Source organism: Perognathus longimembris, chromosome 28 (genome assembly GCF_023159225.1).
Source record: "Perognathus longimembris pacificus isolate PPM17 chromosome 28, ASM2315922v1, whole genome shotgun sequence".
NCBI lineage: Eukaryota > Metazoa > Chordata > Mammalia > Rodentia > Heteromyidae > Perognathus > Perognathus longimembris.
The window spans coordinates 6641749-6668317 of record NC_063188.1 but is presented as its reverse complement, the minus strand read 5'-3'; the positions used below and the strand labels follow the sequence as shown (position 1 = coordinate 6668317).

At 37.0% G+C, this 26569-nt stretch overlaps 1 protein-coding gene across 1 annotated transcript; it reads right to left on the bottom strand.

Moving 5' to 3' along the window:
• Positions 1-9514: 9514 nt before the first annotated feature.
• On the bottom strand, positions 9515-10498 carry LOC125344105 (putative MAGE domain-containing protein MAGEA13P). Its single transcript, XM_048336707.1, has one exon. It carries the CDS (start codon positions 10496-10498, stop codon positions 9515-9517), a length of 984 nt encoding a protein of 327 aa, XP_048192664.1.
• Between the last annotated feature and the right edge of the window lie 16071 nt (positions 10499-26569).

Sequence of the window (26569 nt, the reverse complement as noted above, 5' to 3'; positions counted from 1 at the left end):
GGTAGAAGAAACACAAGAAGGATGGCAAAAAGTGAAGTCTTATCTCCCATATCTCCCACTCAAAACAAGGAGGAAGCACAGCAATCAGACATAGAAGAGAACCCTCAAAATGCTCTACAAAGTCTACTGATAAACATGATAAATGAAAAGTTCGAATCTCTTCAGTCAATTATTCTAGAGCATGAGGAGGCAAAGCAAAAATTAATGGAGAATTTCATGGCATCCACAAATAGAAAGATAAATGAACTTCAAGAGTCAAATGAAAAGATAGCTAACCAGCTTAAAGATTTGAGAGACAACTCTCAAAACCAAAGTAATGAAGTTAATGAAGTAAAGAAGTCCATACAAGACCTAAGAAATGACATGGAAATTATCAGGAAAGACCAGTCAGAAGCAAAAGAGATTCGAAATCAAGTAACTAGCCTACAGTCCAGACTAACCGAAGCAGAGGATCGAATCTCAGGAGCTGAAGATTCCTTAGACTCTATGGAGAAAGATCAAAAATCAATACAAATCCAGTCCAATCAACAAAACAGATCGCTACAAGAGATTCAAGACACGATCAGGAAGCCCAATTTAAGGATAATAGGTATTGAGGAAAACTTGGAGAAAGAGGTTAATGGGATAGGCAACCTATTTAACAGAATATTAGTTGAGAAATTCCCAAATATCCAGAAGGAAAGGCCTATACAGATACAAGAAGCATTTAGAACCCCAAACCAACCAGACCAGAATAGGACATCCCACCGACATATTGTGATCAAAACAGCTTCAGCAGAGTGCAAAGAAAAAATACTCAAATCTGTTAGGGAGAAGAAAACAATCACATATAAAGGAAAAGCAATCAGAATTTCCCCAGACTTCTCAGCAGAGACCATGAAAGCAAAGAGAGCCTGGAATGAAGTATACCAAACTCAAAATAAAAATAACTACCAACTAAGAATTCTGTACCCAGTCAAACTCTACTTCATAGCTGAAGGTCAAATAAAAGTCTTCCACAATAAGGAAAAACTGAAACAATATATCTCCACCAAACCAGCTTTACACAAAATCCTTAAAGATGTACTATACAGGGGAAATAATCAAGATCTCAATACAGTCAGAGAAATGAACCTTAATTGGTAAACATCAGATCAAGAAATGGGAAGACACAGCTTTAAACAAGATAGTGATAATGAAAGGAACAAACAATCATCTCTCAATCCTAACTGTCAACATTAATGGACTTAATTCTCCAATCAAACGACATAGGCTCATGAGTAGGATCAAAAATCAAGATCCATCTTTCTGCTGCCTCCAAGAGACACATCTATCCAGCAAAAGTAAACATCTTCTAAAAGTGAAAGGCTGGAAACAAATCTATCAAGCAAATGGCCCCCATAAGCAGGCTGGAGTTGCAATCCTAGTATCAGACAAAATTGACTTCAAATTAAAAAAGGTAAGAAGAGACAAAGAAGGTTACTACATACTAGTAAAAGGATCTCTCCTACAAGAAGAAATAACCATTCTAAATATCTACACACCAAATGCAGGAGCACCCAACTTCATCAAACAAACACTACCGGCTCTAAAATCACTCATAGAACCAAACACATTGATAGTTGGGGACTTTAACACTCCACTATCACCTCTGGACAGATCAACACGCCAAAAACTGAACAAAGAAACCACAGAACTAAACAATTGCATAGAACAACTAGACTTAATCGACATCTACAGAATATTCCACCCAGCAACAACAGAATACACATTCTTTTCTGCAGCACATGGAACATTCTCCAAAATAGATCACATCTTAGGGCACAAAGAAAATCTGTACAAATTCAGAAGTATCAAAACCATTCCCTGCATTCTCTCAGACCACAATGGAATAAAATTAGAACTCAACTCAACCAGCCACCACAGAAATTGCTACAATTCATGGAGACTAAACAACACACTGCTGAACCATCAGAGGGTCATTGAAGAAATTAAAACGGAAATTCAAATGTTTATGGAATTCAACCAAGTTGAGGACACAAAGTACCAGCTCCTTTGGGACACAGCAAAGGCAGTACTCAGAGGAAAATTTATATCTCTGAGTGCATACATCAACAAACTGGAGAAACAGCAAGTCAATAATTTAAGGAACCACCTTAATTTCCTTGAGAGAGAACAACAAGCTAAACCCCAAGTCAATAGACGGAAGCAAATAATTAAAATCAAATCAGAAATAATTCAATTAGAGACGAAAAAAACCATCGAAAGAATCAACAAAACAAAGAGTTGGTTCTTTGAAAAAATCAACAAGATAGACAGACCCCTGGCAAACCTGACCAAAAAACAAAGGCAGCATGCTCAAATAAACAAGATAAGAGATAAAACAGGTAACATCACCACAGAAATAACTGAAATTCAGAAAATAATAAGGGACTATTTTGCAAAGCTTTATGGCAACAAGTTCGAGAACTTGGAAGAAATGGACGATTTCCTAGAAAAAATTCATATCCCCAAACTCAACCATGAAGATTTAAACCTTCTAAACAGACCCATATCCAGTATTGAAATAGAAACGGCAATAAATGATCTCCCATCCAAGAAAAGCCCAGGTCCAGACGGATTCACTGCAGAATTCTACAAGGCCTTCAAAACAGAACTCACGCCAATATTTCTCAAACTCTTCAATGAAATTGAAAGAGAACGTTCACTACCAGACTCATTCTATGAAGCCAGTATAACCCTCATCCCAAAACCAGGCAGGGACTCATCACGGAAAGAGGACTATAGACCGATCTCCCTGATGAACATAGACGCAAAAATTCTCAACAAAATTCTGGCCAATCGACTTCAACAGTTCATCAAAAAAATCATACACCACGATCAAACTGGATTCATCCCAGGGATGCAAAGTTGGTTTAATATACGCAAGTCAATTAATGTAATCCACCACATCAACCGGAGCAAGCTAAAGAACCACATTGTTTTATCCCTGGATGCGGAAAAAGCGTTCGATAAAATCCAGCACCCATTTATGCTAAAAACCCTGGAAAAACTGGGATTCCAGGGAACATTCCTGAATATAATCAAGGCAGTTTATGACAAACCAACAGCAAGCATAACTCTAAATGGTGAAAAACTAAAGCCATTCCCTTTAAAATCAGGAACAAGGCAGGGATGTCCACTCTCTCCCCTGCTCTTCAACATAGTACTAGAATTCCTAGCCAGAGCAATCAGGCAAGAAGAAAATATAAAGGGGATCCAAGTAGGTAAAGATGAAGTTAAACTCTCTCTCTTCGCAGATGACATGATCCTATACCTAAAGAATCCCATAGACTCTACCCCCAAGCTACTAGAGCTGATCCAAAACTTTGGCAAAGTTGCAGGATATAAAATAAACCCTCAAAAATCAAAGGCCTTTCTGTATGCTAACGACCAGAAGACCGAGGCTGATATCAGGAAAGCAACCCCCTTTGCAATAGCCTCCAAAAACATAAAATACCTAGGAATAACCTTAACCAAAGAAGTGAAAGACCTCTTTGAGGAGAACTTTAAAACCTTGAAAAATGAAATTAAGTCAGAACTAAGGAAATGGAAAAACCTCCCATGCTCCTGGATTGGGAGGATTAATATAATCAAAATGGCAATATTGCCAAAGGCTATCTACAAATTCAATGCAATACCCATTAATATCCCAACACCATTCTTTGATGAAATAGACGAAGCAATCCAGAAATTCATATGGAATAATAAAAGACCTAGAATAGCAAAAACAATCCTAAGCAGAAAGAACAGTGCTGGAGGAATTACAATACCCAACTTCAAGCTGTATTATAAAGCTATAGTAATAAAAACAGTTTGGTATTGGCACCGGAACAGGCCTGAAGACCAATGGAACAGAATTGAAGACCCGGGAATTAACCCACAGAACTACCCTACTTAATCTTTGATAAAGGGGCTAAAACAATAGTTTGGAAGAAAGATACCCTCTTTAACAAATTGTGCTGGAAAAACTGGCTCAACACATGCAACAAACTAAAACTAGATCCTTATATATCACCCTGCACCAAAATCAATTCCAAGTGGATTAAAGACCTTGAAATCAAAACAGACACCCTGAAAACACTAAAGGAAGTAGTAGGAGAAACACTTGGGCTCCTTGGCACAGGACGGAACTTCCTTAACAAAGACCCAGAAAGGCTACAAATCAAAGAACGGTTGGACAAATGGGACTGCATCAAACTGCAGAGCTTCTGCACGGCAAAGGACATAGCTTGCAAGATAAACAGAAAGCCCACAGACTGGGAGAAGATCTTTACCGGCCATTAAACGGACAAAGGCCTCATATCTAAAATATATGCAGAAATAAAAAAATTGCCTTTTTCCAAAACAAAACCGCAAACAACTAATAGCCCACTCATCAAGTGGGCTAAAGACCTACAAAGAGACTTCTCTGATGAGGAAATGAGAATGGCCAAGAGACATATGAAAAAGTGCTCTACATCACTGGCCATAAAGGAAATGCAAATCAAAACAACATTGAGATTCCATCTCACCCCAGTAAGAATGTCATATATCAAGAAAACTAACAATAACAGTTGTTGGAGGCGATGTGGCCAAAAGGGAACCCTACTTCATTGTTGGTGGGAATGTAAACTGGTTCAGCCACTCTGGAAAGCAGTATGGAGAGTCCTCAGAAGGCTAAATGTAGAACTCCCCTTTGACCCAGCAACCCCACTTTTGGGTATTCATCCAAAAAACCACAAATAAAATCACAGTAAAGCCACAGCACAACAATGTTCATTGCAGCAAAATTTGTCATAGCGAGAATCTGGAACCAACCCAGATGCCCCTCAGTAGACGAATGGATCAGGAAAATGTGGTACATATACACAATGGAATTCTATGCCTCTATCAGAAAGAATGACATTGCCCCATTTGTAAGGAAATGGAAGGACTTGGAAAAAATTATACTAAGTGAAGTGAGCCAGACCCAAAGAAACATGGACTCTATGTTCTCCCTTATTGGGAATAATTAGCACAGGTTTAGGCAAGTCACAGCAGAGGATCACAAGAGCCCAATAGCTATACATACCCTTATGATCACATAAGATGATGCTAAGTGAAATGAACTCCATTTTATGGAAATGATTGTTATATCACAGTTGTAACTACTTTCAACATCCCATGTGTATCTGTAGTTTCTACTATTGATGATGTTCCTATATCACCTTCTTGTGATTGTATCTACACTATCTCTGTAATCTTATCTGAGTGAATGGGAAACAGTGTGTACTGGTATTAGAATTAGGAAATTCAAAGGGAATACCAAAATTGAGAGACAAAGGGTAAAATAAGAGAAACAACAACAAAAGAAATACTTGCAAAATTGTTTGGTGTAAGTGAACTGAACACCGCAGGGGGGGAAAGGGGGGGGAGGGTATGAGGGACAAGATAACAAACAGTACAAGAAAAGTATCCAATGCCTAACGTATGAAACTGTAACCTCTCTGTACATCAGTTTTATAATAAAAACTTAAAAGAAAGAAAAAATAAAATGCTTTTGACATAAAAAAAACTAGTAGCTCTTTGAAAACTATAAAGTTAAAACTTTTTCATGTATTTATTAGCCATTTTAATTTTTGCATCTGAAAAGTATTTAACTTCATTGCCTATTAGAGATTAATTGGTATTTCATTACAATGACCCTTTCCTAAAGTGATTTTTAAAAGGTCACATTTGCTTGGAAATTCAGTAGCTTTTGAAAGTGCCTACTATTTGACAGGTGATTCCAAATTCAGGATTATATGTAATTTTCAACAAATTCCATAAAATGTTACCATGGAGCAATTTTCTTCACTGCCCTTTGCAATACTTCCTATAATGCCAGTAAACTGAGAAAATTCCTCTTGATAGTTAAAAATAATCACTATTTTAAATTGTGACTCTCTGTTACATTTTCCATATTCATGAACTTGCATGAACACCTGTGCAGGGACTATTAAGCAAACTGCAAACCAAATTTTTCTCTGGGGCAAGTATGCAGAGCAGATGTACTGGAATAATGATTAATTTCTTGTACTTGTTAAACAAGAGCTAGCATTTTCACTAAGGAAGTAATTTTCACCTAGTAGCGTAGTCAAAAGACCTTAGGAATTAGTTCTCAGTAGCTGTTTACTTATTTAGTGATTCCCTTTGCTTTCCTTATCAAAGTAATGTCATTCATCTCTGTATATGTTCACTATCCAGTTCCAAATCTGACATCCCATTAAAATGCTATGGAAATATTAGTGTGCCTTAAAACTTCTCTCTCTAGTTTTAGGATTATTGGCCCCCAAATAAGAGTATACACAAATCAGACTCCTCAAAAACACTTTGAGTATGTTTTGAGGAGGGCATGGGGAAATGAGCAGACATTTAAATGCCATTGTCCAAAGTGGACCTTTACTCTAAAGAGGGTGGTCTTCTGAGAAGGGCTTACAGGTGAATCATGGGTCATCCTGGGAACTTTTAAACTGAAGAGGAATTCTCTAAGTCATTGGGTTATCAGGTGACTGGGGTCTGTTCCACTGGGAGCAGGACACATATCCCAGAGGAAACAACGCTGAGAGGCTGATCTACAGTCCAGGTTGAAGAGTTAAACAGAAATGTAGACAGGGATGACCAAGGAAGAGCAGTAAGGTGTGGGAACATTGTTTATTTGAACAGAAGAGTCCCTCCTGAGCAAAGTAAACTGCTGATAAACCTAGTCCTGAGGCTCAGACAGGAAGGATACAGGTCAATGAACACGTAGACAATTGGCAAATTGTGTTTTACTCTCCTTGTCACATTCCTTCTTTAAGCCTACTTTTTGGACTCTGTCACATATAATTGTGATATGTAAGGTATTTCCCAAGACTACCAAAAGGATAACAAATTAGGAGATTCTTAAGTGACAGGAGAATGGCCTAAGACTAGGAGGTATGGGAATGTTAATTCTCAATGGCATTAGACAAGAAATTCTAGCCTCAGCCCTGACATTTACAAGCTATGTGATCTAGGGAAAACTGAAAAAATTCGGTGTGATCTTTAGGTTCATTATATATAAAGTCAGGCTGGTAAGTGCTGTCCAATAGAATTCTAGGGATGCACTGTCTGCATATGAAGCACATAGTTCATTGTGAGGCTGTAATGGATCTTTAGGGATCCTAGTTAAAACTGTAAGATGAGTTGTAGGCTTGACCACACCCAGTTATAGGCTTTATTTACTTAGTATGTGTCATATCAAACACCTGCTAAGTGACCTCCAGGTATAACCAATGTATTGAAGCCTCTAAAACCATTTTCAGACTGTCGTATCTTCCTATATTTGCAGTCCTGGCTTCATCACTCAATTCCTAAGGCGCTTTATCTGAGGCTGTGGGCACAGATCTTCAAGTGTGTTTTGACTGGTGAGAAACATTACCTACTTTTGCTACTTTTTGACTCCTGATCCATATGTTCACCCTCTCTGTCCTCAGCATCCAAAAATTCACCAGTCTTTATTTTGTGCAGGCCCTGAGGCTTGATCTCAGAGCCTTGGAATTGTCCTTGAGCAATTTTGCTGAAAGCTAGCAGTCTTGTTTTGGAGCCACAGAACTCACTTCTGGATTTGGGGTAGTAAGTTGTAGAAAATGTATCACAGACTTTCTTGCCTGAGCTGGCCTTGAACTGTGACCTTCTTTCTCATCTCAGCTTCCTGAGTGGCTAGGATACCAGGTATGAGCCCATAGCCAACAGCCTTTCTTTCAGTCATCCTCAACCAGGGAGGTGACCTCTGTATATATGCTTATCCACTTGGCCTTAAACTTACCTGAATTTCTCTTCATGAAATATAACAAGGGGAATTAGCCCTTCCCTAATTTTAACACTTAAAGACAATTACAGTCAGTAATTAAAGGGCTGACTCTCACTGGTGGCTTGATGGCTTAATAGTCTATTCCTACTATCTCAGTTTCTCTAGCTCAGCCTAAATCCTGACAGATGGTAGTTGTTTATTTTTTTAATTATCTTTAGGTGCTTGTACAAAGGAGCTGCGTTTAACAGCATATGAATACAATGTATCTTGATCAATGTCACCCCCTTAAATTCCATGACTTTATTTAGTATCCTCTATTGTCTAGGACATGTGGTAACAAATCAGCCAAAAATGCTGCATTGTAAAGTGAAACTCAGTTACGTTTCCATTGAAAATGTTAATTTCTAATTTAGATGCGGGTTGGTTTTCTTTTTCACCAAAAAGCTTCTAGATTCAATAGAAGCGTCAACTTTTTTCTTCTCCATTCGCTGTTCTTTCATATAAAACACTGTTAATGTATTTCACCTCCATGAAAAATCTCCTCCTTGTTTAGAGTTGGTCAAATTGCACTCTAGGTAACCTAATTATAATGTCATTTTTGTAGACAGGTTTCTGGCTTTTTCAGAAAAGGGAAAAAGAGAATGAGCCTAATGGCTTTCTAGGCCTTGTTTCAAAGGAGCCCCAGCCTATTTCCCAGGAGGTCCCGTGAGTGCTATGTATGAACATCATTCCTGTGTACTGAGTTAACTCCACCTGGCAAAAAGCACAGGACACCATCTACACCTGCTCTAGGTTGCAATTCTTCACAGGTTTGCCACATTCCAAAAGAGACTTGTTAGCAACATTTTTTCCATTTCACAATTTTCTGTCAATTATAAGACCTAAGTCTGGACCTGCCACCATCCAGAATAATTTAAAATTCACACACCCAGAAGGGATTGCAGCTTCCCAAATCTCCAAACTGCCTTGACTCAGGGAATTATGCAAGATTGCTCTGACTAGGCTCCTGTCTCCTCATTCCTTCCTTTCACTTGTTCTTTTGTTCGTATAGCCCTGCCGATGCTTCTAGATTCTAGAGTTCCAAGGGTCCTGTCTAAGGATCCTTAACCACTAGCCTAGCACTTTCCAAACAGTATATTCACAATGTTTGAAGAGTAAATGAGCGAATAAAAAAAGCAGTTTCATTGAAATTTATTTTCCACAGTCTTTAAAGAAAACAAATAACCAACAGAAAGTTCATTAATACAATTTCATGTTGCATAGTGGTAGTAAAAAATAACTGTAAGAATTAAATGTTCATTCGAATTTTCCTTCTATTTCTTGAATTCTGTTTATATTCTTGCGGCATTTTTTTCAAGGAAGTGTCTCTTGCAATGTTAGCATATTAGGTTCAGATCACAAAATATTTGAAGATTTGACAATTTGTTTTGCAGAAGGACAGTTTCTAGTTTCAAACATAAGGTGCTCTAAATGTGTGACCCACTATCCATAACTCTAGGTTGTGAAGTACCGCTTATTATGTTTAAAAAATGTACAAAGATAAACTTGTTACTCAGAGAACAGAAACATGGAGATGCTGTACATTGTGTTCCTACCCCAGCTTCACTCTGTCCTTCCACTACAAAGAGCCTCCACTGACCTCATCATGCACAAAGAGGAATCTGCCTAGTCTTTACTTAGGGTAGGAGGAGCTGCTGGACTTGACTCTAAATCTTTAAAAACTTAAGATTCTTTCAGAGTGCCCACTAAAAGTTTGATTCTCTCTTCCTCATCAATCACAGCTTCATCGTACAAGTGTTTAAAGACCCAGGGAGTACTCTCTTTAACCCTTAAGAAAAACTTCAAGAGTTTCATCTTGCTGGTTTCAGCATGGGCCCTTGGGCCCCACCTGAACTCACAATAAGGAGGATAAGTGTATGGCACCTCCTTGTACATCACGTACCCCTCCTGCACAAAATCTTCAGTAATCACCTTCCTAGGTTCTCCAAAAATAAAACTTGTCTTCCCAGGACACACGCCAATTACACTCAATGCCTCCCAGACTTTCTCTTCGGGGACACGATTGCCCTCCATGAAGATCACACATAGTACAAGTATGAGTAGGCCAGTCTTTGGAAGGCCCTGGTCCCGACTCCCCATCTCATTATAGGTAATATCTATAATGTTGAGGAACATATAGGAGTGGGAAGTAGAATCTATTTCCTTGACCTCAATACCAAAAACTCCATCCATGCATTCACAAATAGTTTTGAAGATTAGGGGGAAGTAACTCCTAAGCTCTTTGGTAACATACTTTAGCATTTCTTTCTTTCTAACAGGTTCCTTTTTTGTGTACTTGTCACACAGAAATTCCACCAAGTCAGCCAATGTCTTCTGTAGAGTAATGCGCATCTGCTCAGCATCTACTCTGGGCTTTGCGGTACTGGGACTCCCTTCTGCTTGAACACTGGTACCTTCCTTTGCTTTGCTTGGAATTGCTTTTATGGAAGTGGGAGAACAATAGATTTTCTTAAGACTCCCAGAAACAGATGGGATTCCAAAAGCAGCCAGAATTTTCTGGACAGTGTCTGGGATCACAGCAGAAGAGGAAGCAGCTGTGGCACCCACTGCCTCAGCTACAGGAACATGTGCATCTACAACGCCTGAGCCTTCTGGTTGGGCCTGAAGGTCTGGTTGGTGCACACTGCGCTTCTGCTTGTGAGGCATCATGACTTATCTCAGAGATAGCGGGCAGTCCTGCAGGTAGAAGAGTAATTCAGCCAAACTACCTGAAAGAGGAAAATTGTAAGAAATTTTTCAGCACTGGTAGCCAGTTTTGACAGGTCATCCTGTTAAGAAAGGTAATGCTTAGGTAATACTCTAGAGCCTTACCAGTCCTCTCCTGTCCTTCTGGAAAAAATGATTGCTAGCAATCTAAAGTCAGTATTAAGGCTTCAGGGTGAACGCAACACAGTTAACAATTCCAGAGTTGAAACGTGAGGAGAGGGTAAGTTTTGTAGGGTTCCCTGTGATTTGCTATGGGCTAAGGATTGCACTCACATTGAATTTGGGCATTGTCTGGGTCTCCTCTGCTCTAAGACCTCAGAACCTTACTCAGACAAAGACACTGAGGTTCCAGTGTACAGGCATGATGGAGCTGTGAAAGGTTATCCATACGATGGATCTATGCCTCAGCTCTAGCTTAGCCTCTGGCTTCTTAAAACTGACAGCAAGAGCTAGATATCAGTGAACTTATTCGCCCCCACCCTCCACTTGCATACACACCTGTTTGCACTGAAATTTTTTTGTTTCCTCAGGGTTTTCACCTTGACTTTTAGCAGAATCTGGAGTTCTTCCTTTTGCTGATCTGATTCAGCACTCCTTTGAGGAAGATTACTTCTTTCAAACACCTAAAGCACAAGTTAAGATATCAGATAAATCACATCCACATAGGCTGCCTGGGGTTTCATAGATTTGAACTCCAGGGATAGGACAGTCTAAGTAACTAACCCACTATAAGCCTTGGGAACCTAATTCAATCCTTTTCCAAATTCCTCAATGTAATGACTAACAGGGCTTCCTAGTCTTTCTGTTAACCTGAAGCTAGTCCCTTCAGACCAGAATTCTCACTTTTCAGAGACCACCTATCCAGAAATGATACAGGCCTTTAACTTTACAGCACTACCCTTTGGTACACAATTTCTGTAGGATTTTATATGTTCTGAGATGAAGTCATGTAATTACCATTTCTTCTGACCTTTCTTCTATGGACATATCTTGCAAAGAAAAGCCAACATCTCCTTTAGACACCCATCCCACACAGGTAAGCAAAAGGAAGACACTGTCGGCAATGCAACAAGGGCAAATAGTGAGGCTATTGTATATAAAAGTTTCCCCTCAATCTAAGGTTGGGGATTTCTTCAGGATTCTCACCTTGACTGGCAGGAGAAGCAATCCCTCTCCATTTGAGTGTGGTCAGCTGAAATGAACCCTTACCACTTTCACATTCCAAAACTCAGACTCAAGAAGTATCACATTCAGTATCTGTGTCTAAATTTCTTTGAAAATTAAAAATAAAAACAGATTCAGAACTGAACTAGGACTTCTTTTTTCTACTGTAGTAAGTCAGTTCAGTTTTCCTTGAAGTTCTCAATTTGGCATATGGAACTTTCTCAGCCCTCATACTGAAGACCTGAGTTCACTTACTTTTAACTTAAGTCTCACTGTCTGGAATTCTCCAAATTGGAAATATGTATGTTGCTTATTTGATAGCCCTGCTGGAAGTTTCCTAGGGCTGATATCACAGGTGAAGTGAGAATTCTGTGGGTTCTTCTCTATTCTAGGTTAGTTGGATCTCTTTGTCTTCATTCTTGGTTCCTGGCTCTCTGAAAAAAGAATTGTCTCCTAGGCCACACGCCAGATTGAAAACAGATGGGCACAAAGTCAGAGAAATCAGGGGCGCATAGGGGCCTCTTGAACAGCCAGATTCAGACTCTATGAATGTTTTGTTATATTTATTTTCTCAACAGAAGTAGCTAAGCTGAGTGAATTAGGCATGTCTTGATTTTTTTTTCAGGTTTCACACATCATAGTGTTTCCACTTTTTTTTGTTGAAAGTATAGCCTTTTTATTATTGTTTCCACTTTCTATAACCATCATTGGAACAATGAAATATATATTACATCTCTATAAACATGTAGTTTGACACACACACACACACACACACACACACAAATACGTACCATTACTGTTACTATGCATGGTTTGCTCTGAGGCTCATTATATTTTAGCCTGTTGTCATATTAAAATGATTGTTAGATGTTTGCAATTCATTCAGTAAGTAATCTTTATAAGTGGGAATCAATTGACTATTCTTTTTTTATTTAGAGAATACTTTATTAGTTTCTGTAATCAAACCCACGTAGATAAGACCTTACATATTTAATACAGTGCATTTACCCCTGTACAAATGGAAAAAAAATTAAGTTTAACGTTTCTAGACCAATATGGCTATTAATTTCTGTAAAATGCCAACACAACACGGTAAACTGGGATACTTTTTCCAAAGTTGACAGCACAGCTAAAGATATGGCCTAGTGGCAAAGAGTGCTTGCCTTGTATACCTGAAGCCCTGGGTTCAATTCCCCAGCACCACATATACAGAAAATGGCCAGAAGTGGCGCTGTGGCTCAAGTGGCAGAGTGCTAGCTAGCCTTGAGCAAAAAGAAGCCAGGGACAGTACTCAGGCCCTAGTCCAATCCTCAGGAATGGCAAAAAAAATAATAATAATAATAAAATAACTTTGGGGCTGGGAATATGGCCTAGTGGCAAGAGTGCTTGCCTCGTGTACATGAGGCCCTGGGTTCGATTCCTCAGCACCACATATACAGAAAATGGCCAGAAGTGGCGCCTTGAGCAAAAAAGAAGCCAGGGACAGTGCTCAGGCCCTGAGTTTACGGCCTAGGACTGGCAAAAAAAAAAATGAGTATTCTTGAATTGACTATTGCTATTGTGTGTGCAAAGCCCAGGATTTGAACTTCTATGACAACAATAAATAAGTAGGTAATAGATAGAAATAACTGAGATTTTTTCTCTAATTTTTTAATGTGGGAAAATAGAAAATAATTTTAAAGATACGCTTTCATTCCTTGGGTTTAGTCTATGATTTTTCCACGTGAAATATAGTATATGTATATATATATGTATATATATATACACACACACACATATATATATATATATATATATATATATATATATATATATATATATATACACATACTCAGGGCCTGAGCACTGTCCCTGGCTTCTTTTTGCTCAAGGCTAACACACTACCACTTGAGCCACAGCACCACTTTTGACTTTTCCTGTTTATGTAGTGCTGAGGAATCAAACCCAGGGCTTCACGCATGCAAGGCAAGTATTCTACCACTAAGCCATATTCCCAGCCCTATAAATTTCGTTTTACATAACTGTAGGTTAAACTCAAAGCCTCATAGATGTACTATACCTCTTGAGGTACACCCGAGCATTCATTTTTAATTTTTGTTCTTGAGATAAGGTCTTTCCCAGGCTGGTCCTATGCTCATCGTCCTGCCTTTACCTCCTGGGTACCTGGGATCACAGATCTTCCCTGCCACATTTAGGTCCAATTTTATTTTTAATATATTCAAAATTGTTTTACTTTTGTTCACTTTGCCTTTTCATATAAATTTTAGAATCAGTAGCTCTACAGATTCCTATTGGGATTTTGATTTGAAATATATAGTTAACCTACATTTTGTGTCATCCAGCCCATGAAAGTGGTTTCCTTTCCTTTCCTTTTTTTTTTTTTTTTTTTTGGCCAGTCCTGGGCCTTGGACTCAGGGCCTGAGCACTGTCCCTGGCTTCTTCCCGCTCAAGGCTAGCACTCTGCCACTTGAGTCACAGCGCCGCTTCTGGCCGTTTTCTGCATATGTGGTGCTGGGGAATCGAACCTAGGGCCTCGTGTATCCGAGGCAGGCACTCTTGCCACTAGGCCATATCCCCAGCCCTTTTTTTTTTCTTTTTGGTGCCTGTCATAAGGCTTGAACTCAGGGTATGGGTGGGGTCCCTGAGCACTTTTGCTTAAGGCTACCCACCCTACCATGTGAGCCACAGACCACTTTGGGGGTTTTCATGGTTAGTTGGAGATAAGAGTTTCATGGACTATCCAGCTTGGTTTTGAACAGCAATCTTCAGGTCTCAGCCTCCTGAGTTGGGTGACAGGTGTGAGCCACAAGCACCCAGCTCAGGTTTCTTTTATCACCTCTCATCTGATTTTTCAGTTTTCAGCACACAAATCAAGTATATCTTTTTTCTGATAAAAGGGCTCATTTTTCATATGTTTTGGAAATACTATAAATGATATTTATTAATTTCCATCTTACAACTCTATGTATACTGGCAATGTATAGTCATTGCACTGATCTTTAATTTGGACACTATATCCTGTGCCCTTATTATGAAAATTTATTTGATCACACTTATTTGATCACGCACATTTGATCACTGGTATACATGTGAAGAGAGCATGTAGTGTCATAGTCTTCTGCATCATATTGTTCAAAGGCTGATTGAGAGACTTTTCTTTCAAGTCATGGTGGGATAACATATAGATTCAGTGGAATTATAAACATATGGGGCTTTAGCATTTCCATGTGTTTACCCAAATCTTATGAGATTTCATATGTGTCATATTTCAGCATCAATTCTTTCCTTATTAGGATGATGCCTTTGATACAGAGCATTTACTACAGATAAGAATTCATTCAACTTTTTCTGCAGTTCTATACGTGACGTCATGGGCCTGATTGGTCAACCATATGGCAAAAAGAGATGAATATTTTAAAGGGTTCTGTTGCTAAAGACTTCTTTTAGATTGTATTTTTCTGTAAATTGGTGATTAATGAACTTGAATGTTATTTTTTCTTATAAATTATCACTTCCTCAACAATGGTCACCCAATCCTAGTGACTTTCATATGTCTCTTTTCTCTTAAATTTCACAGGAATTTCAACCAGTATATTTCCCATCACAAAGAACACATTTCACTTCAGTACAGTTGAGTAACTTAAGTATATCATTACAGCCTTCTATGGAACATCAGTTCTCAGCATAGTATTAGTAATTTGCCAATAACTGTGAGTGACCAAACTCCATATTTCCATTTTTAGAGTTACCTTTTTAAGAAAATTCATGATACTAACTTTCTTCCTAATGTTACATGGAGAGAAAACACAGAAGCCATATTTTGAGAGTTTGAATAGGAAGTCTTTACTAAAAGCCGGGAGACTTCATGGTGGACTCCTGTCTCAAAGACCAGCAGCCCAGAACATAGCTAGCATATAGCTTTTAAAGACAAAAAAAATCAACGGCATGCGGTGGAGACCAACCCTTAGTAGCCTTAACAAAAGTGTCCCAGACAAACAGAGCAGAATAGATAAGGGGACGTATTTCTAACAAAGGTATCACATAATATAACACAAGCAAAACCAACCATCCAGCGGAACAATTAGGGTCTATCAGAACCTCAATTATCTAGGGGGGTAACATGACCTTCCTAGATCTCAACAACTCATGATATATTTTCAATCCAAAGAATGACCTCTATAACTCGAGTTCTCAAAAACAAATCGCCATCTTCAATTAACTTTTATTAAGACAAGATGGCTTTACTTAGCTCTACTATCCTTATTCCACTACCATTTTCTGAAGAAGAACATGGGAGTATTAAAGTATTAAAATGACTCAATGAGGAAGTGTTTTCTGGTAATGAGGGAAATTAGTTTAAAGAACCAAATGTAACAAAGATGTAGATTCAGCTGAATCCCTATGAAAACTCAGACTGACATAGTTATTCTGCCTTGTAACAAAACAAGGCCTTTTGCCTCAGCATTCCATTTTATGGATATATTTTAATGTATCCAGTCACAAATTTATGAGCATGGATTTTAATGCATCTTTTATTATGAAGAACAACACAATTACAAATTAGAGCTTCTATCAACATTCATATACCAGACGTTCTATGCACATTATCTTCCATGTGCCTGAGTAAATACATAAAACTAGGGTGGGTGAGACATTTTGTATTTAAATTAATGCATGTTTGAAATATTTTAAAATATTTAAATATATTCAGGGTATATGTTAATTATCTGATATAGTGTTACAAAACCTACTATACAGCTTTACTTTGTGTATCATATAATATGGTAGTTATTGGATTTACTTATCTACATAATAAATTCCAAAAAATATGGTTTTCCTTTAATGGGTTCAGTATTCTTTCTCTTTCATTCTATCTTTATTTTGGTGTTATTAGTGTTTTAAGCTCAGTGTGTCTTGTTTAATAGGCAAGTGCTGTACCACTGAGCCATACTTTCCAGACTTTTCTTGCACTACTTTCATCTGAGATAGTCTTACTAGGGCTGTGGTGCATTCTTGGCCCATGATTCTCCTGTTTTTTGTTTCCTGTCATATAGCTAAGATGGCAGATGCATGTCAGCACACCAAGTGTTTACACTGAGTTGGAGTCTCACAGAATTTTCTGCCTGAAACCACAATCCTGCAGTTTCAGCCTCCCGCATAGCTTGTGATAATGATACCTCTATGCCAACATACCCTGTTGTGGGTTGAGAAGAGACTTTACCAATTTTTCAGACCAGGCTGGCTTTGATTAATGATCCCTCAACTTTCCAAGTAGCACTCAGCTGAAATCTCTGCTTTCTTGCGTACAACTTACTTTTTTCTCTCGTAAGTTTACTTTTTTTTCATTTGATCATGATGCCTCGCCATAGAATATTCTAAATTCACATGATTAATAATCAGTTGAACTTAAATGTTAACATTTTCTTCAGATTTGGGATGTTTAAACTACTATCTATTCTGACATATACATTTCTTCTTCATCTGTAACTTCAGTTTCCCATGTTAGACTATGTGTTATTTTTCCTGAAGTTCTTCCTGGTTACATTGGCTATTTAAGATTAAATGACTTAAATTTATGTATCTTTCAAGTTCACTGACCTTTTATTCTCTCATTTATTGCCATTAAACAAATTTTATATTCACACACCATTTTCATTTATTTTATGTGGTTCTACTTCTTTATCTGCTCATGTTTACTGCACTTTCATTATTATTATTCTTTAATTTACTGGAGATGAATATGGTAATGGCCTTAAAGACATTGTTTGATCATTTTAAGATTAAATTTACTGAATTTGGTATGTCAATTGATTTTAGATTTTCTCTATTTGTGTTTGTTATTAATCTGAAGATCATTGATATTTTAAGTAAGTGGCTGTAAATTTATTTTACAAGATATAGTTTATGTATAGTTCATAATGAACCCAGACACTTGAGTTTAAGCACATAATCATCATAATGTCTGGCATTCTCCTCTTGATATACAACAAAAAGTTGTCATAGTATCCATAATGCTTTGTATTCATATATATATATATATATATATATATATATATATTAAGCTTCCTTCATAAACCTCAGGAAAATGAATGAATTTCTGAGTACATGTATACACAGAGATGCACAGCAGGAAATTTATTTTGACAACCACTTGCTTTATATGTACAAAATTTGCTTGCCTATGTTCTGTACTCAGAACTTTGTACAGTTTATAACTTTTGTTCTTGGAGTATGCAATGGCTAGACAATTACTCCTTAACCTTAGAAACAGAAATTGTCTTTATTGCTTCTTATTTTGTTACTTAGTTGCTTCACTTTCTAAATCATACAAATCTCAAAACTGCTACTATACAACAACTAGGAATATTTTGAATCACACATTTGTGACCAGTTGTAAGATTTTATATTAAATTATCCATTAAAAATGTCTTTCCTTCATAAACTTGTATCGAGTTGGGGAGATCAGGTCTGGCCAGCACCATCTTGGCCACATGGAGGATGGTAGACTCTGCCATCTTGTCTTCAGGGTGGTGGAAGGTGAAGCCCTCACCCCTACCAGGAGATGAGTGTGCCTGAATCTCTGGAGGAAAGGGCAGGGACTTACATAATGTTACTGAACTGTCCGCCCACTGCCTGGGGCTCTAGTTTCTTGTGTCCCTGCCCCTGACCTGACCCTACTTAGGCTGGGACCACTTTAGGCACTAGGACAGGTTTCCACCATGCGGTCACCAGCCTTTTAATAGACTCCCGATTTTACCTCTCAAAATGTGGCTTCATCATTTACTTGCTGTACAACAGTATTTATTCTCTCTTCCTAAAACCACAAGGCTAACAGCATGCGCGTGTGCGCACACGCACACACACACACACATACACACACACTTCCTTATAAAATTCAATATGGAAAAAATATATCTATTAAAATAGAATGAAAAGATGCAGGCAGGAAAGTGATTTTCCAAAATCATACATTTCCTTAATAGAAATCTTCACAGAGGAAATAAACAAAAAGCCATTTTAGGGGCCTCTCATCTTTCCATTTTCACTCTGTGATTATACATGTAACTTGCTCCATCTAATGAGATATTTGCAAAGTTGCCACAAGCAGAAGTTTGAAACTGACATTAGACTTAATTGTTCTGGATTGTCTACCATCATAGAGTGCCTAGGATAGGATAATTGAAGATGACACACATGGAGCACAGCTGGGTCATTCCAGTCATTTCTGCCAAAAAGTTTCTAGAACAGCCACAACCAGCTGACACCCATTCCTATGAGTAAAGCCTTTGTAAGATTATGTAAGCCCAACCCAGTTCCACTGAACCCTGAAAACTGGTGATGTAATTTAACAATGATCATCATATGCCAGAGCTTTAATGTTTCTACAGAATATTACTATGTCCAAGGTATCATTTTTAGTTTCACAGTTCTGATTGATTTTATTGTCCTCTTATCATTCTCTGCCTGTTTCTTCTAAGACAATATATATTTTCTTTCTTTTTAAAAATTATTTCTTTGATAGCCTTTGTGTATAGTTTATTTTATCTAATGGGAGATGAAGTCAGCATTTTACATAACAGCTTTCATATCTTCTCTCTTATGTATTTGTGTTATATAAAGTTTTCCTAAAATAGATCTTGTTCACTAAATCAATTATCCTGTGCCTGACTAGGAGTAATAACCTAATGTTGGCATCAGAAGAAAGGGCCCTTGTACTAAATGCATTTTTCTATCTTCATCTACTTCTTTTTTGTCATTTTAGGGGACACAGAAGGCAGGGACTGAATGTCTTTAAGTCAGGCACCCATTGTTCATGGATGCTCCATTCACTGGGATACAATCAGAGCACCTCTCCCTCGATTTCTGATTTAGGTAATGTGTGTGAAAATTATCCCAACTTTAATTCTTTTTTGTTGTTGTTTTGAAAGTTGTTTTATTCAATGCCTTTCTCTAATGTTCAATTATTTTTACTGTGAAATTCACAAAGTATATCTATATGTCTTAGTAAAGCTTGACATTCATCTAATGTACTTTAAATTTTTACTTTCTCTCATGATCACGAATGGAATAGAACTTCCAATAATTGTACTGCTAATAAATTTCCAATTTTCCCTGGAGAGTTTTATTTTTTATCTCCACTATGTACAAAATATCCTGCGTTGTCTACAAATAATTCTGTAAGTTACTTGCATAACAATGCTTTTGATATCCATACAAGATATTTTTAATTTGTATTTCATATATAATTATTAAATGAATAATTTAATGAATCTGCTTATAAGAGCCATATATATAATTTTATTCCTCTCCTAAGTTCATATGAAGTAGGAACTGTGCACTGGATCAATGCAAAGCATTTCTGCATTGGGTAATTTTCTACCAAGGTCATGATGAACCTTCTTCCTTGTTCTCAACACAGTATTACAGTCCCGACAGAATCGTTATGAGGACAGAATCTGAGGGGTGATCCAGGCACCTGCATGACCTTTAAAATATACATGCAGCATATAGCTTCTACCATCTATCTGCATCTGGAAAGGAGCACCAACTTTTATTTCTGGAGTGTGAAATTTTTGTATTTATATTGAATTTCTAAACTTATTTTAATGAAAAATATTTAATGTCTCAGTCTGTATGGCTCAAGTACCCTTTTAATGCCAACAATGAGAAGAGCAAGGCTGAAATTAGGAAAAATCTCCTATTATGATATATAGCCTCAAAAAACACCTAGGAATTAACTGAACCGAAGATGTGAAGGACATATATAATGAAAACTCTGAAAACCTGAAAAAGAAAATTCAAGCCGACTTCAAAACTTACTTGAGGGGCCTCTGATGTGAGTACTCTCAACAGTCTTCTTGTTTGTGGAAAAAAGGTATTACCAAACATTGTTTTTTTTACATGATTGTTCATAGGCCTCAATTCCTTACCACATGAGGCTCTCCATCAGACTGCCTTATGAGAGAGGCCAGCTGGATTCCTCCATGGTAAAAGATGAGGGAAGGGGAGTGAGTATGCTCACGATGGAAACAATACTTTACATACTCCTGTTCTAACAGTTACATTCCATTACTTGTACCATTCTCCATTCATTAGAATAAAGTCAAAGTAAAATTCCAGACTCCAAGGGTTTTTTCCACTAGTCCTTTGAAGATGTTGCTCCACTGTCCTCTCACTATGGCTCTGATGAGAAATCTGCTCTTTCTTTTCTCGGGTCCTCTGCATGTATAGCCTTTCAATTCTGACTCTCTCACCAAAGGTCTTATAATAATACTTTGTCATAGAACCACATTCCATTGGCAGTGCTTTTGATTTGATTTGTGATGAGAGAATGGTCCTTTCTATTATGTTTTATTAGCATACATTAGCTTTACAAAGTAGAATTTCATTGTAACATTTCTATACATGTATATATTACAATTGAACTCCCCCTTTCAATCACTCCCCTTTACCTCTTTCCACTTCTGAAACAATTTCAACATATTTCATTGTTCTATTTTCATACACACAAATAAACTACTTACATCATATTTGCCCTCATTCATTGTCTTTATTAACCCACTTTCCCACAGATACTTATAGGCCTCCAACAGAGCCTGTACAATATTTACTTGGTGAAAACCCCTGGTGCAATTAATACACAATAAACAATGAGTAACAGAAGGAGGACGTATTTCTTATTTAGTGTGTCTTCAACTTGTGAGGATGAAATTTAAAAGTTTCAACCAAATGACACGAGAATGAATTATGATTTTATCTGTTTAACAGGTTGTAGGAGTGTGAATTCAATCTTAAAGCTTCTTTAAAATGTCTAATTTGTTGGTGCTGTGACAGAAGTCTGCATTCAGGTATCCCAGGTAGTTAACAAGTTATCCCTAATTATATCCCAGTACTTTGCTTGGACTTTTATTTATAATGGTTTATACTTTTTCACTTTGTGATCAGATATGATCACTGAGAATTTCCTTGGACCATAAGAAATGTTACATTTTACCAAAGCACCTTCCTGTGATATTTTAATATTATCTGGCCTTACACTAAAGTCGCTGATCCATTTGAACTGATTATGCTGCACGGTGTTACATAGGATCTAGTTATGCTTTTTGCATGCATATAGCCAGCACCATTTGTAGAAGAGGTTGTCCTTCCAGCCTGTGTTTTTGGCTCTCTTATCAAGTATTAGGTGACTGCAAGTTTGTGGGTTGATTTCTGGGTATTCTATTCTGTTCCATGGGTCCTCAGGCCTATTTTTTTTTTGCCAGAATACAAGCTGTTTTACTGTGGCTTTGTAATAAAGCTTGAAGTTTGGTATTGATATTTGTCCAGCATTGCTCTTCCTGCTAGGGATTGCTTTTGCTATTCAGAGTCTTTTCTTGCTCCCTATGAATTTTTCGATTGATTTCTCTATGTCTTTGAAGAAATTTTTTGGGATTTTGGTGGGTATCACATTGAATTTGTATATTGCTATGAGCAGTTTTATCATTTTTGCAATGTTAATTCTTTATATCCAGAAGCATAGGAGGTTTGTACATTTTGTTGAATGTGCTTCAATTTCTTTTTTTCAGAACTTTAACACTTTCACAATAGAGGTCGGTCCTTCACACATCTTTGGTTAATTCCGAGGGTTGTTTTTTTTTGTTTTGAGGATATTACAAAAGGAGTTGATTTCCGAATTTCAGACTTGCTCTTCTCATTGTTGGCATACAGGAAAGCTATTTATTTTTGTGGGTTGATTTCATACCCTGTTACTTTGTCAAAGTTTGGGATCAACTCAAGTAGCCTGCTGAGAGAAATCTATAGGGTTCTTTTAATACATGGTCATGTCATCCACAAAGAGGGATAATTTTATTTCTTCTCTCCTTATTTTGATCCCCTTTATTTATGTTTTCCTCTTGCCTTATTGGTCTTGCTAAAATTCCGGCACAATGTTGAAGAAAAGCATGGGGAGTGTGCACTCTTGTCTTGTTTCTGATGTTAGAGGAACTTTTCACCATCATGTATAATGCTGACAGCAGCTTTGTCATATACATGCTTTTTTATATTGAGGGATTTTCAATGGATTCCTAGTTTCTCCAGAAGTTTTATCATAAAGGGGTGTTGGATCTTGTGAAATGCTTTCGCTGCATCTTTGATATGATTACATGGTTCTTGTACCTGTTCCTGTTGATGCATAGAATTACATTAATCAACTTGTGTATAATGAACCAGTTTTGCATCCTTGGAATGAATCTTATTTGATTACACTGTATGAATTATTTTTTGGTTAGTTGTTGAATTTGGTTGGCCAGAATTTTATTGAGAAGTTTTGCATTAATGTTCATCAAAGAGATGGGGCTATAGTTCTTTGATGGGTCCTTATCTGGTTTTGGGATGCATGTAATGCTGGTTTCACAGAATAAATCTCTATTTCTTTGAAGAGTTTGAGAAGTATTGGAGTTAAGTCTTCCTTTTGAGGCCTCACAGAATTTGGCTGTGAATCTATCTTGTCCTAGGCTTTTCTTGGATAGGGAATTTATTGCCATTTCTATTTCATTACTTCTTACTGGTCTAGTTGTGCTAAATCTCCTTGGTTCAGTTTGTGTGTAACAATATTTATCTCTAAGAGTGCTTGCATTTCTCCAAGATTCTCAAATTTATTGGTATAAATGTTTGCTAAGTATTTCCTAATGGTCTTGTGAAACTTGCATATTTCTGTTGTGATATTCCTATTTTGATCTCTAATTTTATTTATTTGGGTGTGTTCTCTTCATTTTTTAGTCAAACTTGAGAGCTAAAAGTCTGTTGATTTTGTTAATTTTTTCAATGAACCATCTCTTTCTTTTATCAATTCTTTCCATTTTTCTATAACTAGTTTATTTTTGATATGATCCTTATTATTTGTTTCTACCTAATAGTTTTGGGTTTGGCTTGTTCCTGTTTTTCAAGGAGCTTCAGGTGCATCATTAAAATACTGAGTCTTCTCCAATTTACTGATGTAGGCACTCAGAGTTAAATTTTTTTCCTCTGAGTACTGCCTTTGCTGTGTTCCAGAAAAGCTAGGTGAAACATCTTACCTTTATACTAGCTCTCAATTCCCTTTTGTCCTTGAAAGACTATTCAGTTCTGAAGATCTAGCATGACTAAAATGGAAGACAGATTTCTAGTTTATAATCTATAATGCAGAATCAATAATTTTTCTGCAGACTTCACTGTATTTTAATTACACTGATACACCTCAAGATGCATAATTTGCTCTTCTATATAGATCACTACTAAGGATGATATTGATTTCTTTCGTAATCTCATCTTCAAACTTTTTGACACAGCAGTTCCTTATGATATTGATGAATGTGTGCTCCTACCTGCAATTACAGCAATATCATCACACTATAGTGTATGATTGTCTCATGTAACATTTTTCCAAAATATTAAATGTAATCATTTAATTCAGCAGCATCACTTTTTCAATTTATGGTTGTTTCAAATTTAGTCAATAATTAAATCCTGCCTCGATTTTCTGACACACAAAGATTGGGTATTGCCAATAATGAAATATCTTTTATTTGTTGTATTATCAGGAGACCTCTCTTGGTATAAAAATTAATAGTCAATCCTGCATTCTTTGTTACTAGTATTTATCAGAAGTAGCATCCTACTGAAATACCAAAACAAATATAATATTATACAAGAATATATGTGTGTATGCAAATATAAGTTGCAATCTTATATATATACTGGGTTGGTAATGAAAAATATGTACAAAGCCATAAAGGTACATATTATATTCCTGGGACAAATCAATAATAAAACTGTTTCCTAACTTAGAACTAAATTTATTCTACCTAAACAAAATAATTTATATGTGCAAAAATACATATACTTATGAAAATGTAATGAAATGCTAATAACTAAATCTATAACCTTCTAAATTCAGAAGTAAAATTAGACAGTCCAATTAGGAAACAGCTAAAAGATTTGAACTACATGAGCCAAAATGTGGCCATCAAAGTTACATGGAAGTCAAATAAATACAAAAAAGGTGTTACACCATCATCTTTAAGTCAACACAATATAAGAGAATAACAGAAATATTTCTGTCACTACCAGAATGGATAAAATAAAGTGACATCATAAAACTCTAGCAAGCATGCAGAAAAATTAGATCTTTCATATTTTGCTAATAAGAATATAATCCCTTGGAAAACATGGAACATTCTTAGAAAATGTACTATATACATGACCATACGATCTAGATATTATGTTTGTGAATATTTGTGTATTCTAAAGGGATGAAAACTTAATCTCATTAAAAAGGAAGCTGAACATGAATGTTCAGCAAAGCTTTACATGTAATCAGTAAGATTATAAACACATCAAATTGGTCTGGAGACACGCTGAAAGTGAAGTTGAAAGTGGAGCAGATATTGTGGGACCTGGGTATACAATAATGTGCTCAGATCCTAAGTCTACGAAGTGAGTTCTACTGTGAATCTAGGTCTATAGGAATGGGGTTTACCAGAGCTGACCAGTAGGAGGGAGCCATTGACAATGGCCAGGCAATAGGTAGTCCTGGAATCAGTGACTATAAGTACCAACTTAGTGATATGGCACAGTGTAGCCAGAGGATTCACGTGCTGGCTTAGGTTGAGTTGGCATGAACTTCATTATCCTGTTTACTAGGAAGCTAACAGGTGCTACTCTGTGATACATGAACTTAAAAGTCTTTAATGAATCTTTTCCTTTATTGGATCTAAAGTCTAGTGCTATATTATCTCTGGAGTCTCAGTCTGCAGGAACTGACTTATCATCTGGGGCTATGGGAGACCACTGTGGCACTGGGTTTTACTAGGGTGAACTTGGCATTTGTGTCTCAGTATGTTCAATTCTTTCTCCTTTCTTTACATGAAAAAATTCTGTCTCCCTACTATGCTTCATGAGTTTGGGAAATGAATTATATGTAAGTAATGTAAAACAACCCCTCTCTACTATCTAAAATGTGTCCTTTCTTATTTCTGTGCTACAGTCAAGTGCTACAGTATCTTACCTTGTTCCTTAGCTCGTCAATATGGTTTCATGCAAGGATGGTGGAGTAGATGTTTCTGCAGAGAAAACAATTTCTGCTAGTGATTTCAAATCTGTTATTTTACTGACTTCCTATTCCATTATGATTTTACTGTTCAAAATGCAAAACTTACAGACATGGAAAACACATTAATGAATTCAAAGGGTTAGTGGAGGATACTTCTACCAGGGGAAGACAGTTTCTTAAGTGCGATGGCATAGTTGTGTGATCTGACTGTGATATTGGATATATAATATGGAAAAAATAATGCAGAAGTCTATAAACACACAAGGGTGAATGTAAAACTGGTGAAATCTAAGTAAGGTCCGTGCCTGCATTAGGTGTATCACGTCAATGTTATTCCTAAAAACTTATACAATATTGTAACTTTCAAGATGGTATCATAAGAGGAAATAACGAGCAAAATTTCAACCTTCTGTTCTATTGTTCCCATGCCTTATTTGTCTAACTTATTTCAAAACTGAAAACTTACAAAGTAGGAAATAAATATATTTCTAGAATTTTATCTGTGTCAAAATAAGTACTCTTGAAATAATGCCAAGAGGGGCTGGGAATATGGCCTACTGGCAAGAGTGCTTGCCTCTTATACATGAAGTCCTGGGTTCGATTCCTCAGCACCACATATATAGAAAACGGCCAGAAGTGGTGCTGTGGCTCAAGTGGCAGAGTGCTAGCCTTGAGCAAAAAGAAGCCAGGGACAGTGTTCAGGGCCCTGAGTCCAAGGCGCAGGACTGGCAAAAAAAAAGAAAGAAAGAAATAATGACAAGATACTTGGGAAAATACTA

Excerpts from the sequence above, each read along its gene's own strand:
- LOC125344105 (XM_048336707.1), bottom strand. The coding sequence starts at position 10,498 with ATGCCTCACAAGCAGAAGCGCAGTGTGCACCAACCAGACCTTCAGGCC.